Raw genomic sequence first — 15,815 nt, 5'->3', positions numbered from 1 at the left:
TTGGTAGCATAAACTTTTGTAAACTTGAGCATGCTACCTCAAATGCATGGATTCCTTTGCAATACATTATTTGTTATGCATAAATTTTCAGTTGGTATAATTTTTGATAACACACCATAGTTTATTTAGGACTTATAGCAAATACATTTTAGATAATTTTTCAATGACAGTTTACCAAGGTCATCCCAATATCTGCAGTGTCATTTCTGACTCTGATAAATGCATATGTACATGCATCTCACTAAAGAGAACCCAAAAGGTCAGTTAATTGTCACTGTAATCTAATAATTTTCTGTATAATTCTAATAACAAATACTTTTTCAATAAACCAACCAGTATTTGTTCCAAAACTGTGCAAAGCCAAACCTAATGCAGTTTTTAAAAGACTTGCTTAGTATTGGAATATTTTGTTTTATCTGTACCCGTATCAGTTTTTATATTCATGTTCAAAATATTTTCTTTACTAGAATCTCTTGAACCTGGAAAATCTATTACAGTCACAATGGGAATTGATTTCTGTGATTCTACTCAGGCTGCCAGTTTTCTGTTGTGGTAAGTTATGTTGTAGTGGCTTTTCAAAGTGAACCATTTATGTGCAGTAGAAACAAATGGAGGATAATATATTTATTGTTATGTCCTATCCAATGTATTTAATTACACCATTGAAATAGTGGCTGTTGCCCTTCCGTGGATTTTCAAGGTTGCGGATCTCAGATCCGCGAGATAGGAGGGGTGAATGTACTTTTAAAAAAAGAGCGCCCTTACAGATGTAGCAAGTTGGCCGGTTTTATGTGACTTCTGTTGAGACTGAATTGCTAAATGTATAGCCCTAAACCCAATTATTAATTCCAACCAACACTTACTTAGTTTCCGTAATTCAGTGACTGTGTTCTAGTTAGGACTAACAGTTGGATGTATGCCCTCAGCATGCCATCTGTGAAGAAATGTTATAGTTTGCCAACTCTTAGAATTTTCATGGTGTCAGGAAACAAAGGTGTATACCAGTGGTGCCACTATAGGTGTGCAAGGAGTATGGAATCCCCCTCTGGAGTATCATCCAGTGTGGTACTCCCAAAGGGACTGGCACAGCTGCTGAGCAAGTGAGCAAGGGCATTCCTATTTGCCCAGCAGCTTTACTGGACCCTAAACAGGCCCTCTGGAGGCCACAGCACTGCCCCCTCAGTAGCTGTGGCTGCTGGGGAGGGGCAGAGGAGCCTTCAGAGTCCTGCACGACAGCAGCTATGTGGGATCTGAAGGCTTGGAGGTGGGGGCTGCAGCAGTTTGGCCAGGCAAGGGGGGAGAGCAAGGCAGTTCACCCCCCCCCCCCACACACACACGCACACATACACACCCAGATGACACCCACATTAGGGATGCCACTGGTATATACTGGACTTTTTGGACATAATTCATCTCAGCAAGGGCCTTAGTAAATTTTTCACATGAAAGTGCAGGCTGTGTTCCAAGAAACTAAATCTTTCCTGACATCATCATTTGAAGAGCTAAGTTGCTCACTTCTAGTATTCTTCTCTCTTTTCCTGAGTCATGTCTGTCAGTAGGAAGAAAAGATGAAATAACCTGTACCTCAAGATCCTTTAGCTTCATACTCAGAGCCTCATAGTCTCTTACAATATGTTGTGGTATCATTTGTGCCAATGTGGATCTGAAGTTAGGGAGGAATATTCAGTGGGCTTGATTAATTTAATCAGCATTTCTATTACAGTGTGCCCTTGCTTTATGCGGGGGATCCATTCTGGACTCCCCCACGTAAAGCAAATACTGCCTATGCTTGAGCCCCATTTTAATGAATGGGGCTTGTGCACATGGTGGCATGCTGGCGCACATGCACCATGGGCATACACCCCATTTGTCCCCATGGGATGTGCCGCCCATTCTCCCCATGCGGCTTTCAGCGTATGCTGAAAGCCGCATAAAGCATGCCCGCATATGACGCGAGCGCACTGTATATCTTGATCTTCACCCCTGGGAGACAGCACACTTCTCAAGACACCATATCAGACCCTCGCATCCCTCGGTCCACTTCTCAGCAAGGAATAACTGCTTCCATGCCTTCTGAGTAGTAAGGCTGTTGTCCCTGTCTTGTGCCTCATCATTTCTGATTTGGGGAACTTAGAATTTATTGTTTAGCTTCATACTTGAAGCATGATTCTTGATAGTTGATAGTCTATCTGTCTCTAGAAGCATCTTCCATGTTTTGCCCTTTCAGGAGATTTTGCTCCAAAAGTCTTCATCTTCTCTAACAAGTTGAAGTGTAGTTACATGAGCCTCAAGCTATTGCATCTTTCTCCCAACAGGGCTTGCAATTGTTCCATATGCAGCCCTACATATCCTCTGGCAAGAAGGAAACAAGATACAGATGTTGCAGTCACTGCAATAACTGTCACCATCCATGTTCATCATCCTATATATGCAGCTGCACAGCTCTCCTGATCTCATCATCAAAATCCATTGCAAAATGCCAAGAAATTATGCTTGTTTTTCCTCTTCCTGTTTGCCAAGCTGTGGAGACTAAGGCAGCATCTATATAATGCTATCAATTACTAGCACCACTCCCCACCAAGTTAAGGAAGTCTTCAAGCTGTGGTGGATCCTGGAAAGAGGCTTTTTCAAGCAGAAAGCCTTTCTGAAGCTTTTGAGCAAAGTCCCATATTGCTAGGCAAAATTAACAAGCTTATGGACTCATAACCAAGAGCTCCTACCACTGGGTCATACAACCAGTCCTCAGACACATACCTTAACACTTGAGCAGGTTCACAAACGTGCAGGCAGTTCTTTAGAAAACCCAGTACTAAATTGTTTCAGGCTTTGAATACAAAAACCCAAAAGACACCTCGCATTGGTCTCAGAAACAGTCAACCAAAATAAGTAGTTATGTTGAACCTGTAATGAGATTTAAGTACTAAACTCCCACATGTTCTTTATTTTGCATGAAATGCAGTTTTTCAAATATCTGCAAGGGAGCCTTTCACATTACAGTAATCTGAGTTTGGCAAAATGAATATTGCTTTATGTTTATTGTCCTGAAGTGTTAACCAGCACTAAACCAGTTTCCTGATACAGCCATATTGGGGCATTCTATTTTAAGAAAAGATTGAATCTTTGTGCTGAAGTGGGGTGGGGATTTTGGTTTATAGTGTGGCGTAGTGGTTTGAGTGTTGGACTATGACTTTGAAGAGCAGGGTTCAATTCCCAGCTTGGCCATAAAACCTACTGGGTAACCCTGAGCAAGTAACATGCTCTCAGCTTCAGGGGAAGGCAATGGCAAACCTCCTCTGAACAAATCTTATTAAGAAAACCCCATGATAGGGTTACCATAAGTTGGAAACGACTTGAAGATACACAACATTCGCACACATTAGCGCAATCAGCCAAACAAGGTGTAAATCCCCTCCGATCCTGAGTAGAAGAGATCTTAAGATCACCTGACTGCTATCACCCACTGATTTACCCCCCCCCCTTAACCAATAACTCAGTGAAAAATTATCTAACACTTTCCCCCCCTTTGACTTCAGAGATTTTGCTTCCTCCAGGAGATGAGAATCCTATGCAAACATGCACACACACTGAGGATGTATGTCAAAAAGAATGTGGGAAGAAGAGATCTTAAGGAAACTTTATTTTAAGCAAGCAGTCTATGTAGCAAAAAGGTATCTCATACATTAAGGCAACTTCTTTCAGACAGTTACTTAAAAGTTACAAAGATACAAGCAACCTAGATCTGTGATGGCAAATCTATAGTGCGCATGCCAGAGATGCCACCTGGTGCCAGAAAGACTTTTAGTTGGGCATTTGGCCCCAAAATGGTTTCCCATGAGTGACCTAGATCATACACAGGCAGGGTTAAAAAGAAACATATTTTCCCTAGAGCTAATATCTGGACATTTCCTGTTCTGCTTACAGTACTGATTTCCTGGGTACTGGATGTCCATGTTGAAGACTGGGAGTATAGTACCTATGACTAGAACTCCCCCTAGGTGAGGCAGGGACTTCAACCCCAAAGTCTCTCTTGGTCTCTCCCTGTGCCTTGTGGCATCATGAGGATTTTATAATGTCCTACTGAGAAGTATCTGAAGTTTCAGGTGTCTGTGCAGCTGGCCATTCTCACTGGGTAATTGTCTCTTGGGATCTCTCTGACTCCTCCACTGACCTAAATAAATGTAACTTACAGTCCCCCTTACAGAGGGTTACAGTCTACCTCTAGGTTAACACCTTTTTTTAACCTAGAGGTAGACTGTAACCCTCAACTGTGTTGCCCAGATAATGAGAGAGCCCATTATTACACAAAGCTATTGTATGAGGCCAAATTAGTCTAAAGTAAATTCCACTTTCTTGGGAAAAGATTATGTTGTTAGTCTTCTTTTGTTGTTGAGGACACATTCCTGAGCCTCATACATAGCACTCTGAAGTGGTGCAATTTCAAACATACATTGAGCTGTGGCATCCTTCTACGTATTTCACCTGTTCTGTATTAACTGAAATGTTCCAATTTCTAGCTCTTTTCCTCTTTTAGTTTTATATTTAAAAATAAATATTCCTTGCTTTGAAGAATGTCAGACAACTAGCTTTTCTACTGGAAAGTCAAAGTAGTTATCAAGAACTTTCTGTTAGTTTGCTGGATCAGGAGGGCATCAGTGTTTGCTAAGTGTTCAGTGTGCTAGTTCTTCATTGGAATAGTTATCTTCTTAATCTTCCATAAGATAATTAACACGTAAGTGCTGTGATTTCACTAAATTTTTATTTAATAATAATAATAATAATAATAATAATAATAATAATAATCCTGTTAGTGGAAAAGGATGCAGCTTGCTGACTAACTGTGGTCCTTAAACATACTAAAGCTGCTGTATATTTTAATATTTTATATTGTAATCCCCTCTGCTTTGTTCCACAGTTAACACTGACTTTGGATTTTCTATTTTCTTGTTTTTATTATTTGATTATTCTTTTAAAATAACCAGTAGTTATTTAAATTGTCTTATATTGTTTAAATTGATTTTATTATATATTCATTTGAGACCTTTGATATAAGGCAAGATACAAATATTTTAATTAATAGTTGTTTTATCATTCTGTAGCAGGTTATAGTAGGATAATAAAATGTTAATCTTAAAATTCTATGATATGCAGGGCCAGTATTCAGGAAAGATCTATTTTTGAGAACTCATAAAGATAACATACCGTTGCTGTATGGTATGTTGATTTTGTGTTGCTCATTGCTAAAAATGTTTTTAAATGTTTATTTTTACAGAGCATGTATACTGTTAAGTGCACTTTTCTCAGCTTACCAATAGTTCTGTTCCAGATTTAAGCCACTGAAGACCTGAGATTGCAGTGATGAATATAAGCAGTGCAGCATAACGCATTGATTTTATGCAGATCATCACCTTTATGTTTTGGGAGGTCTGCTGTATTAGTGATATATAAAAACTGATTACTTTCTCCAACATTGCCTAGTAATTGTTTATTATTTTCCTATTAGACAAACAAGAAAGATCAATATTCTTCAACAACAGTCTATGAGTAACGTCACTGTAAATAGATTTGCCTGAGACACCAGAGGTGTATTCATTTTAATGATTTGAACAATGTGAACCCAATGACACAGCTCAAGCTAAACACTGAGTTTAGAGCTGAAATGAAGAAAAAGAAAATAGTTATGTTTCTATAGGTCATTCTACTTGTGTTTCTATAGTCCGTTATGAGCTTTAAAAAAAGAAACAAACTTGCAAACACTGTTATAGGAAATGCAAATATCTTTTGTGTTGTAATTGAAATAAACTATTCATTTAGTTTAAAATTGTATATATTGCTAAAGGAAGGTTGAATTTTAAATATTCAGCTAGAAGAATATTTTAAAGAGTATTGAAGAGGGCACATTTTTCTCCGGTACTTTTAAATGGGATAAGGAGCTTGGCAGAGAAGATGGGTAGTAGTAATTATTGAGAAGAAGAAGACATACAGTCCTTAGTAGGCAAGGGAGGTCTAGCATGGCTGATATCATTTCCCTAAATCTCCAGAATACAGCAGCAAACTTTCTCAGAGTGCCTTCACCCCATAGGTCCATTGAACTCAGTTAAGTGTGGCAACTCTTTTGCAATAGTAATGGCATTCCAAGACTTTGAAGAATATGGTACCTGGCCCACTTTGCTCAGCTGCTCCCTGCAGTGGCTTGAGACATGTAGGGTGGGCTGCTATCATTTCCTGTGAAATCCTTCTAACCATCATGGTTTTGGAGGTTGAAGCATAGGACAGTAAAGTTCATTCCTATTTAGACGAAAATTGTGTTTTTTCAAGGCTGAAGTGCAGGAAACACTTGGCTGCCTGTTTTCTTTTAGTCAGTTTAAGTTTCAGTCTAGTGGCAAGCTGTATGTTGTGCTGCTTTCTGCTGCCAAAGATTATGTTGCTAAGGTCCTTTGCTGTGGTGTTTTCTTTGGCTTGTTTTTTTTTCGTTTTGAATATGTGGAAGGTATTTATTTTGGGTAGAAACCCTAATCAGTCCCTGCTCCTCATTGGTTTCCATGTCTGTGCACATGAAATGTTGCAAATATATAATTTTTCCCCCTAAACATTTCCTAAATAGAGCATATTTGTCACTTAACTAAGCTGAAATGCATGTCTGCTCAAATCACTTAGCTATGGTGATTTCTTTGGAATATGTTAGAACTGGTACAACTGAAACTATGTGTGATAGTGGTTTTCTAGTGAGGGGAAGGCTCACCCATAAACAATTTCTGATTATAATTATTCCCCATACGTTGTTCCGAAAGGAGTACTTTGTCTTACATCAAATGTAATTGATCCTGAAGCAGTGTAATCACAATTACTCACTTTCTTAATTAGCCTGCCCAAAATCAGAAAATGGAAACCGATCGGCAGTGTTTTAATCAATAGCTTTGTAGTAAGGCTTGTGTGGGAAGGGAGATAGTGGTAATGGGTAGATCAATCGGTTTAGGTGCCAGTCATTGGTCGTGTGTTTTGCATAGCAAAATCAACTATTGTTGTGAGGCAACCAATGCATTGGATATAGTAGTTCAATAAAAGCAAACAATATAAGGAAAAAGCAGATATTTGTAATAAAACATATGTTATTTTTAGATAAGTAATGAAATTCAAAAGAAGATCTAACAGGAAGTTAAATGAACTCTTCGATGGGTAGTATTTTCTTATTAAGTTAAGCTGTTCAGAAATGAACCTAATTTTAAAAAATAAAGAGAAAATTCTGAACTTGAAGATTGGACCCAATACTTGCTTGGCCCATCTTGAAACACTTACAGCAATGTGTGTGTGTGTTTTATGCCTTCAAAGTTGTTTCCAACTTACCGCGATCCTAAGGGGAACCTTTCATGGGGTTTTACTCAGAGAAGGTTTGCCATTGCCTTCTCCTGAAGTTGAGAGCGTTTGACTTATACAAGGTCACCCAATGGGTTTCATGGCTGAGCTGATCTCCAGAGTCGTTGTTTTTATGTGTGTGTGCTGTCTGCCATTAAGAACACTACAGCTCCAGACCAGGGTTCAAATCTCCGCTCAGCAATGGAACCTCTGGGTGACCTTGGACAAGTTACTCTCCCTGTGAACAAATCTTGCCAAGAAAAGCTTGTGATAGGGTCGCCTTAGGATTGCCATAAATTGAAAATGATTTAAGGTACACAACGCAACATATGCCTGCTGTTAACTTTTCCATATATACCTTAACTTTTTAATATATGTTCCATTTCTATAAAATGGTGGAATTGATCTCTGTCACGGTGACAAAAGGATAAGGAAATTATCATCCTTTGTAAGACTATATTGTTTAGAGAAGCGTTCCAAGAGGCGAGCCCCTCTCTGACTCGGGAAGCCTCCTTTTAACTGTCCATTAAGAAGCCAAGCCCTTCCTCCAGTCCATCTGCCTTGGTCCAGGCCTCGGAGGTGGAGAAGATCTGCTGGACCTGATCCTATTCCCCACCACCACACCCTTCTCCTTCTGTGTCGTGTCTTTTTAGATTGTAAGCCTGAGGGCAGGGAACCGTCTGATTAAAAGATTGTGTGTACAGCACTGTGTAAATTTACAGCGCTTTATAAATAAAGGTCAATAATAATAATAATTAAAATGTGATGCTGCATTTTAAAAACATATTAACATATAGTTTTTTGGGATGCTGAAAGTGTTATTAGCAATACTGAAATGCTACAATCAAGTGGCATTGTTATGGACACTTATGGGTGAGATCCTATAACAAGCTGGTAGGTTGTAAATCTCTGGCAGCAAACTTAACAGTTTAAGTGGAAGGAACAGAAGCTGCTTCCTTTCTCCTGCTGCTTTCCCTGTATGTGCAACAAGAACCAGGGATGGCTTGCAGGTGTAGCTGTTTCTTCCAGGCCCCCAATAGGGGACAGATGTGTACCAGAGCATATTGCTCCACTACTACTTCATCCCCTGGTGGCCACAAGCATTTGGAATGTGCTAAAGATGGGTAGCCAGGGAGATAAAGTTGCTCCTACAAGCCATCCCCAACTGTTGGGTATCCAGGGAGGGGACATTGCAGAAGAAGGTATAGGATGCCCACTTCTACATTGTCCAAAAGTCTGCATACACCAGGTAACCAAGAGTTACACCAATGTATGCCACCAACAGGATGCTTGCTCATATATATTGTCATGCCCAGTCTCAAAAGCAGACCTGGAAGTGAAATCTGCCTGAGAGCTTTAAATGCTTGCAAACGTCTATATAAAGTTCTATATGTTTTTTACGTATCAGAGATTTGTCAAATGCATTTAAGGACAAACAGCTGTGTAGATAATCTTTCAAACAAAATACAAACTTTGATATACAGTCTGCCCTTGCCTTACGCGGGGAATCCATTCCGGACACACACACACCCCACGTAAGGCAAAAAACATGTATGCTTGCGCCCCATTAGATATAATGGGATTTGTGCATGCTGTATGGCCGTGCGTGTGTGCCATGGGCGTGCACACCACTCTCCCTGCAGCTTCCGCATAAGCTGGAAACAGCCTATAACGAGCCCGCATATGGCACGGGCTCACTCTATATTCATCATTTGTTCAGTTGTATTAATTTAGTATAATGTGCATCATTAAATAGTTTTAATACACTCCCAAAGATTTGTGTGCTAAGAATAGCATTTAATAGGTTAATTCATTAATCTTTTGACATGTAAGTTACTGCTATATCACTAGTGCACAGAAAAGTATAAAACAAAGGAAGACTTGCTGGTACAGGAGAACAATCCAGTATATAGTTTGATGTCTTTTTAGGACCATACAAAAATGCACAAAATTGTGGGCAAGCTTTCAAGATCTTTTGATTCCTTTCTCAGCTGTTACAGAGTCTCAGTGAGTGAGCAACATTGACTTGATGTTGAAGTCATGAAGTCTGCATTACAGTGTGCCCGCGTTATATGCTGATGCAGTATACGCGACTTTCAGCATACGATGAAAGCCATGCGGGGTGCAAGGGGCGGCACGTCCCATTCATCTGAATGGGGTGTGCGTCTGAGGCGCGCACCGCAGCCGCATGCATGAACTCCATTACTTTCAATGGGGCTCCAGCATACGCGTTTTTTTATGCAGGGGGGCTGGAACGGATCCGCTCCCCCGCATAAAAAAGGGTGGACTGTATTAGAATCTTCAGGCAGAGAAGAACAGACTTCAATGGTTTAGGCTCTGATTGGTGTGACATGTGTTTCAGGTTCTGTCTAGGCCAGTTAGGGCAAATAAACAAAGACTGAAGAATCTCCTTCCCTTCCATGGTTGGATTCATTTTTAAATGAAGAGCATCATCATGCATAAAATATGCCAAAATCTGCATATCTGTATTCCTGATTCTTATTTCACCTCCTTCCTTGACTCAACATTATTTAGAAATCACCTGGAACACATGTGATCCTTTCCACCTGGAACATTGACAATTCAAATTGAGTTTCTCTGAGAGCTGCTCAGTACCTACTGGAATGTTTTTGGCTTTTAGTAACCTTTTGTCTCTAAGTGGGTGTCAGAACAAGACTTAGGGAAAAGGAATGGCCAAAGGTCGTGCCAGCTCCAATTGGCAGGGGACTGCAGTGACTGCACGGACCCAAATAAGATGCTGGCAAAAGAGAAACTTTCTCTGCTCCTTTTCCAGATGGCTTTTTCCAGCTAAGCGCACTCTCCGCCCAGCTTCTGACTGCTTTGGGAGGTTGTGTCATCTAAATGCCATGCCCCCAGAGTGTCCAGAAGCTGCACTTTCCTGCTCATCTGTTTTGACCTAAGCCATGGAACCTCAGATCAGCCTCAACCTATCCCACCTTTGCAAGCTGTTTTAATGCATTCATTTCCAGTTTACTAATCCTGTTTTTCATCTCACTATTTTTGTACTTCTGTCTGCTTTAAAATACAATTACTCCATTGTAATCTGGAGTTGATTTTAGTTCTTTCGTCTAGTCTGAAAGTTCAGTTCACTTGTGTTTTAGACTGAGTGGCAAACATGCTTATTTGGATTCGAAGACTACTTCAGAAACTCATTCTATCATCTCCGGATATAAATGTCATAAATCTGGATTCCTATGTGTCCATGTTATGGGTGATTGAAAATATTACATAAAAGTTAGGAAATACATGACTGATTGTACTCTTTGTCTGAGAAATGCCACAAGAATGTATTTTATAGGCTGGCCTACCCCAGCAAGTTGGAAATATTAGATATGCTGTTTAGCACATGCTGATTCTCTCATGTCTGAAAATATAGTCCTCCATATTCACAGGGGGTAGAGGAATGAGATCCCTGCGAATATGAAAAAATTGCTAATAACTCCGCCCCTACTCAGAAGCCAATTAAAGGGAAGGGTGGGCTCAGGATGAGAGGCAGGGATGCACACTCCTTTTCCCCACCCTCCCATCCCTTTAATTGGCTCCTTGCCCCTTCTCCTCCGTGATCCTGCCCTTGGGCAGCTCAGGGAGAGGATAGGGGAAGAGAGGGCATGAGGTGCCTTGGCCCTTCCGAGACCCTTCTCCTCCTTGATCCTTTCCCTGGGCAGCCCAGGGAGAAGATTAGAGAAGAGATGGCAAGAAGTGCCTTGGCCCCTCTGAGACCCTTAGCCTCTCTGATCCTTGCCCTGGGCAGCCCAAGGAGAGGATCGGGGAGGAGAAAGCAAGAGGAGCCTTGGCCCCTCCGAGGCCCTTCTTCTCCCTGATCCTTTCCCTGGGCAGCCCAGGGAGAAGAGAAGGCAAGAGGTGTCGTGGCCCCTCTGAGACCCTTCGCCTCCCCGATCCTTTCCCTGGGCAGCCCAGGGAGAAGATCAGAGAAGAGAAGGCAAGAGGTGCCTTGGCCCTTCTGAGAGCCTTTGCCTCTGAGACCCCAATCCTCTCCTTGGGCTGCCCAGGGAGAGGATTTGAGGAGGAGAAGGGTCTTCGGGGGGGCCAAGGCATCTCCTGCCTTCACCTCCCTGATCTCTTCCTGGGCTGCCCAAGAAGAGACGGGAAGAAAAGGGAGGAGGAATGCTTGCGAATAATCGAAACCGCAAATCTCAAGGCCGTGAATATGGAGGGCTGACTGCATAAAATCTACTTGTTACTTGGATTTCTCTCTATCTAACTAACATTGCTTCTTTAATATGCACGAATGGAAAGCAAAAAGAAACAAAAATTTGTATGCTGAAGACTGGGTTTTACATATAAAGAAACGGGGAAATCAGCTACTAGACGTTTGTCAGGAAAACTGTAATATAATCTGAAACTTGTATGACACCAAGTAGATCCTGGTGCATTTCAAACAGTGCCACCTTTTCCATTCCATTATAAGACAGCTATGAAACAGAATTCATGGCCTCAATATTGTCATTCTGTCCTTTCTCCCCTTACCCCATTTTTGTACCATTTTCCCAACAGACCTTGTCTATTGTCTGCAATTTTGAGCACATTTGGGTTTTCTAATAAGACTGTTACTACTTGTGGATTTCAGAACAAATATGCTTGAAAACTTTAACAAAGAAAGCAAAGTGTCGTTGAAAGTATTGTTCACGTATTATTGCTTGTAACTCCTTAATTTTTTGTCACAAGTTTTCTCTCTTGTACCTCTACTCCACTCCTCTGTTAGTCTACACTCTTTTGAAAGCAGTGAATACACCTGCAAAGGCAAATCGTACTAACATTTTGTCATCATTGATATAATCTTTTGTCATACATGAGATTTCAAGCTTTTGAATCAGTTTAACAACCTGAAATTTGTTTTAGATGGCTTAATGTTTTTACAAATTTTGAATGATAAGTACAGTGCGCGCTTCTTTTACACGGGCATCCATTCCGGACCCCCCCCCCCTGTGTAAAGGAAATTGCGCGTATGCTTGAGCCCCATTACAAATAATGGCCTTCCACCCTGAACCCTTTATTAGAACCAACTAAAGCCTGCTGTGATGCTTTTAACGACTTTTTTTGTGAATAAAATATCTCAGATAAGGGCCAATCTTGACACCAGCATTAAAACAGAGACTATAAGAGAGCTGTCCAGTGACTCCGTGTGCTATGTTAGACTGGATCACTTCGAGTTTGTAAATACCGATGAAGTGGACAAGCTCCTTGGAAGTGTTAGGAAGACAACGTGCCCTCTCGATCCTTGCCCATCTTGGCTGACCGTGCAGGGAGGGGATGCAGTAACATTACTTCAATCCATAATTAATGCATCCCTCAGGGAGGGGAAATTTCCATCCCAGCTGAAACAAGTGGTGATTAAACCACTTCTGAAGAAACCCTCCCTAGATCCACCGATAGGAAACAACTACAGGCCGGTCTCTTTACTACAATTCTTGGGCAAGGTGATCGAGAGGGCAGTTGCCCTCCAACTCCAAGCTGTCGTAGATGAAACCGATTATCTGGGCCCATTTCAAACTGGCTTTAGGACAGGATACGGCATCGAGTCTTCCATGGTCGCCTTGGTTGATGATCTCCGTCTGGGCATCGAAAGGGGAAGTGTGACCCTGTTGGTGCTCTTGGACATCTCAGCAGCATTTGATATCATTGACCACGGTATCCTTCTGGAACACCTCAGAGAGTTAGGCATCGGGGGCATTGCGCTCCAGTGGCTCCGTTCCTGTCTCTCTGACAGATTCCAGATGGTGATGCTGGGGGACAGCTGCTCCCCTAAAAGGGAGCTGACATCTGGTGTCCCTCAAGGCGCCATCCTGTCCCCATGCTGTTTAATATTTACACAAAGCCACTTGGAGAGATCATGGAGACATGGGGCGCGGTGATATCAGTACACTGATGACAACCAAATCTACTTCTCTATATCCCCGACTGTTGCAATGACCAAGGATGGTGTCTCCCCTCTGAATGCTGCCTGGAGTCAGTAATGGGCTGGATGAGAGAAAACAAACTCAGTTTGAATCCAGAGAAAACAGAGGTACTTGCGATAGGACCCCCAGGTCCAGGAATGGAGATTTGCCAACCAGTCCTGGTTGGAGTCACACTTCCCCTAAAGGATGAAGTTCGCAGTTTGGGAGTCCTCCTGGACCCGTCTCTACAACTGACATCTCAAGTGGAGGTGGTGGCCAGGAGTGTGTGGTACCAACTTCGGTTGATATGCCAACTGCGCCCCTACCTGAACCAGGGGGACCTTGAAGCTGTTGTACATGCACCGGTAACCTCTCGTTTAGATTTCTGTAATGTGCTCTACATAGGGCTACATTTGTACCAAGTTCAGAAGCTTCAATTGATCCAGAATACAGCAGCCAGATTGGTCACAGGAACACCTAGATCAGACCATATTACACCAGTGTTAAAATCTTTACATTGGCTGCTGATCAGCTGCTGGGCACAATACAAAGTGTTGGTTATCACCTTTAAATCCTTACACCTCAACATTAGGAGGAACTTCCTGACAGTAAGGAAGACACTTCCTCAGAGAGTGGTGGAGTCTCCCTCCTTGGAGGTCTTTAAACAGAGGCTGGATGGCCATCTGTCGGGATGCTTTGACTGAGAGTTCCTGCATGGCAGGGGTTGGACTGGTTGGCCCTTGTGGTCTCTTCCAACTCTATGATTCTATGATTAATTTAGCCTTTTGTTGTGAATAAATAGCTTTTATTTATCTAAAAATATTTGTACTAAAATTCATCAGTTGTATGACATTAAATAGAAATTTCCAATTGATGCTGTCAAATGCCTTCTCTGCATCAATAAATATTAACACCTCTTTTTTTATTATGATACTCAAAATATTCTATTACACTAATAATCATTTTTCCCTCAAATGTCTACCTAGCAAAAAGCCACTTTGATCCTTATGAATATGCTCTTGCAAAATTAATTTCAAACTTGTGGTTCGTATCAAGGGAAAGATTTTAAAATCCTCAGTCACTACAGATATTGGTCTATAATTTTAACTAAAGTTGGATCCTGGCCCTCTTTGGGAATCAGAACAATATTAGCTTCCTTCTAGCTGTCTGGGTTCTGCCCACAAGTTAGCATTGAATTCATTATGTGAAATCAACACCTACTGGAAACTTTTATAGTATCTTGTAGATAACCCATCTAGCCCCAGAGTTTTCTCACTACATACATGAGCTATAGTTTGTATTATTTCCTTTGTTGAGATCTTTTTATTCAATTCTTCCCTCTGCTTTTCTGAAATCTGCAGTATGTCTGGTTTCTTCAAATCTTCTATTTTATTTACTTGAAATGATTGATCTTTGTATAGATTGTATAGATTGCAAGGAAAAAATGTAAAAGGTTTTAAAATTTCTTTATCCTTAGTAATGTAATTGTCTTCTTTGCTGAATCTCAAAATTAATTTCTTTAGGCAGGAAAGAAAAAAGACTCCAAATTCTTCAAAACATCCATAGTCTTTCCAGCCCTGTGAACAGGTGCATTGTCCAGCAAAAAGAGAACACGTTTCTGCATCTTTCCTAACCATTTTCCCTTCAAGGTCTTCTTTAATTGGCACAGCAAGTTAGAGTAACATTCTGCATTAACTGTTTGGCCCTTCTGAAGATATTCAGTAATCAGAATACATTCCTTATTTCAAAAAACTGTGGTCACGACCTTTCCTGCTGACCTTTGAGTCTTGAATTTCTTTGGCTATGGAGAACCTGGGTACTGCCATTCCAAGGATTGTTGTTTAGTCTCCAGATCATATGGATGTAACCATGTTTCAACTACAGTGGTGAATCATTCCAAAAAATTGTCACTAGATTGCTCTAAATGCTATAAAATGAACTTGGAGGATGATAGGGTTTAGTAAAAAGAAGCAAAAAGGCACAATTGAGATTTCTTAAATCTCATCAGCAGAGCATCTGCAACAGAACGGGGACCAGTCTTATCCCCCCCCCCCCCACTCATGTATTAGCCCAGTATAAGATGAAACAAAGTCTTCATCTAGAGTAATATAAAATTGTGTACTCACAGTTCTTGGGCATAATTCATAAACAGGTACAGCTTCATGGTGAAGATAAATGAGGAAAAGATTTACATGCTACTTGTTAAAAAGTAATTCAAAGAAAGTTTATCCATATCCTAAAAGAGCCATGCTGAAGAGATGGAAGGACGATGGAGACTGAGAGACAAAGGGAGTGTGTGCTGAAGAGGAAATGGCGGGGTGGGGGGCACGTAAACAACAAACAGGAAATTACTCCAAACATGCATCTAAGGTCCTAGAAGGTCTCAGCATGTGAACATTGCTATACCGAACAGAGGTATCCACTCAATTTCATTTATGGTCAGCATACAAACATTTCAGCACCTACTCAGCTGACAGCTTTTGAATAGCCAACTGCTCAACCCAGTGTGTTCCTGGGTCATCTCCAGTGTCTCAGCAGTTTTAGCTG

At 41.1% G+C, this 15,815-nt stretch overlaps 1 protein-coding gene across 5 annotated transcripts in view; it reads left to right on the top strand.

Moving 5' to 3' along the window:
• Window positions 1-15,815, top strand: part of AP3B1 (adaptor related protein complex 3 subunit beta 1) — a 207,715-nt gene that overhangs the window by 161,828 nt on the left and 30,072 nt on the right. For all 5 annotated transcript variants that reach the window (XM_089494600.1, XM_089494591.1, XM_089494621.1 and 2 more), the window contains exon 24: window positions 468-552. In XM_089494600.1, coding sequence (XP_089350726.1) covers window positions 468-552 — 85 coding nt within the window. The remainder of the gene's footprint in view (window positions 1-467; window positions 553-15,815) is intronic.

Source organism: Sceloporus occidentalis, unplaced genomic scaffold (genome assembly GCF_023333645.1).
Source record: "Sceloporus occidentalis isolate IW3139 unplaced genomic scaffold, rSceOcc1.0.p SCAF_1, whole genome shotgun sequence".
NCBI lineage: Eukaryota > Metazoa > Chordata > Lepidosauria > Squamata > Phrynosomatidae > Sceloporus > Sceloporus occidentalis.
Note: the sequence above shows the minus strand (reverse complement) of the source record. Positions and strands in the feature narration are given on the sequence as shown.